A 2594-nucleotide genomic window follows, 5' to 3' on the forward strand; every position below is an offset into this window, starting at 1 on the left:
TAACCACAAAAAAATTCAGACCTAATCTAGGATGGCCTAATTGAGGTAGGTAGTTCAAACTAAACTTAGCCTTGTTGGTTAAAATTGATCACTCCTAGACCATACATGCCGCAACTTCATGCATGGATATAAAGAACACGACGAACAAAATGAGAACTGTCCACAGATCTGGACGTATATATAACGACCGCTCTTTTTTTAAATCATTTCTTAATGTCTGAGTTTTGCACATATACATTAGCCATGAAGTCATCGTTTCCTATCGAGAGCAATGGCCAATGATGATATCAAATATCAAGAGGTTAGTTGGTTCCATACAGAAACGAAGCCTCTAAATACATTATATATTCGTTCCTACCTTATGCTGAATATTTTGTTTTGAAGGTGCATCCGGCATTGAGTTCTTTATTTATGTTTGATTGATGCGATACTTTAATTGTGTATTAGAATGTTACTGAATGATCTGTTGGAAAAATTGGTTGCAGGAATATATTTCAAATGCACGAGGATTGAACCTCTTTACATGCCAATGGAGCCCTTCAAACTACGATCCAAAAGCTCTCATCTTCCTATGTCATGGTAAATTCATTTAGTTGAAATATATTGTATTCAAATTTAAAATACCATGATATTTACCAAAAGAATAGAACTCTGCAGTGTTTTGCGTCATATAGTTTAACTGTACACGTGCTGTTCTTGCTATATTTGTAGGATATGCCATGGAATGCAGCATTTCAATGAGAGGTAAATAGCATGACCATTTGGCTTTTATGTGCTTGTACTTAGCTAAAATATCAAAGAAAATGGCCTCTGTGCTGATTCATAAATAATGGTACACAATTTTTTTTAAATGTGATCATATACCCATGTATCAATCCCATTTTTATTTGGATTAATGCTAAAGAAGAATAACCAGATAAGTATCATAGAGTAGGAACAATAAATTAACATCTTATTGTTCTCAGGCACCGGCACACGGCTGGCAAAGGCTGGATTTGCGGTGCACGGAGTGGACTATGAAGGCCATGGAAAGTCTTCAGGACTTCAAGGCTATATTAGCAATCTAAATGATGTCGTGGCTGATTGCTTTACATACTTTGCAAGTGTTTGTGGTATGTTCTGTTCTGTATATTACTAGTCTCATATATTCTATTACTTGTGTCATATAACTTGTAAAATCTACTCCAAATCTCCATAGTTATGTATTGTCTTCATTAGTAGTCATTCTGCTCATAAATAATCAGTAAGCATATGTCATATAATGGCCGGCATTTTTCATGATTATTGGCAGATATAGGTGATTTGTGGATGTCTAGAAAACTTCAAACCTTTTAAAAATGACAGTTAAAATCTTAAATGAAGTCATGTCCCCCTCATTATAGAGAAAGAGGAGCACAGGAGAAAACGGAAGTTCTTGCTCGGTGAGTCCATGGGAGGAGCTATCGCGTTGATGCTTCACAGGAAGGAACCTACCTTTTGGGATGGGGCCATTTTAGTTGCCCCCATGTGCAAGGTTAAGTGTCCAAGATTAGCTAATCTTGTCTTTGCTGCTAGTGTCATTTTGTTATTGTCTAGAATTTTTTGAGATCTACAATCTGCGCCCCCCATGTGTTACCATGAATTGTTTATTGATGTGGTAACATGATGCAGATCGTAGAAGAAATGAAGCCTAGTCCCATGGTGATTACAATCTTAAGCAAGCTCAGCAATGTAATCCCTACATGGAAGATTATTCCTAATGAAGACATCATTGATAGGGCAATTAAAAGCCAAGAATGGCGTGAAGAGGTAGAATGCTCAAGATCTAAATCATGCTACATTACTTTTTCTGTCACTGAATCGTCTGCATCATTATCTATAAAAGAAAGTATACATGTAATCAGGTCAGAAACAATCCTTATTGCTATAAAGGAAGGCCTAGGCTAAAGACTGGTTACGAAATTTTTATGGCAAGCTTGGATATTGAAAGCAATCTTGAAAAGGTACGAGCAAGCTGCAGTATATTTATACATTGAACTGGTAATCCTGAAGTAGTTTCATAACTTGCTTGTAGTTCATCTAAATTGCTCACATTTTACAACAAGGTAACCCTGCCATTCATTATAGTCCATGGTGGTGCTGATGCTGTGACTGACCCAGCAGTAAGTAAGGCACTATATACATTAGCTGAGAGTAAAGACAAGACGCTGAAGCTCTACCCAGGGATGTGCCATGCTTTGACTTCCGGTGAACCAGAGAACAACATTGACATTGTGTTTTCAGATATCATTCGGTGGCTTGATGAGAGGGCATTGGTTCAAAATGAATCATAGCTAATATTACAGAGCCTAAAATGTTAATATACTCCCTGTTGCCAAAGCAGTGAGTATAAGGCGACCCAGAGTATATACATATTTACATTAAATTGTAAAACCAATAGCTTAGTGCAAGTTTTTTTACATGTTAGGGCAGAGCATGGTAGTTTTTTTTTTGAAGCATTGGATAGCAACCTTCTAGTTTTCTTGTTGTATCTTTTTGGCAGATTTCGTGTTTAAATTCACGTTGTACATGTAAATAACAATTCGTAAAAGTTTACTCATATTGGGGGCTTTCTC

The 2594-nt window shown here is 36.6% G+C and overlaps 1 protein-coding gene across 1 annotated transcript; it reads left to right on the top strand.

Moving 5' to 3' along the window:
• The first annotated feature begins 286 nt into the window (after window positions 1-286).
• LOC125507007 (caffeoylshikimate esterase-like) lies at window positions 287-2312 on the top strand. The gene is made up of 8 exons (XM_048671710.1): window positions 287-301; window positions 486-579; window positions 712-744; window positions 966-1112; window positions 1383-1513; window positions 1651-1788; window positions 1884-1982; window positions 2085-2312. The coding sequence occupies exons 3-8, from the start codon at window positions 720-722 to the stop codon at window positions 2310-2312; spliced, it is 768 nt and encodes a 255-aa protein (XP_048527667.1). The 5' UTR covers window positions 287-301; window positions 486-579; window positions 712-719.
• Window positions 2313-2594: the final 282 nt, after the last annotated feature.

Source organism: Triticum urartu, chromosome 5, assembly GCF_003073215.2.
Source record: "Triticum urartu cultivar G1812 chromosome 5, Tu2.1, whole genome shotgun sequence".
Lineage (NCBI taxonomy): Eukaryota > Viridiplantae > Streptophyta > Magnoliopsida > Poales > Poaceae > Triticum > Triticum urartu.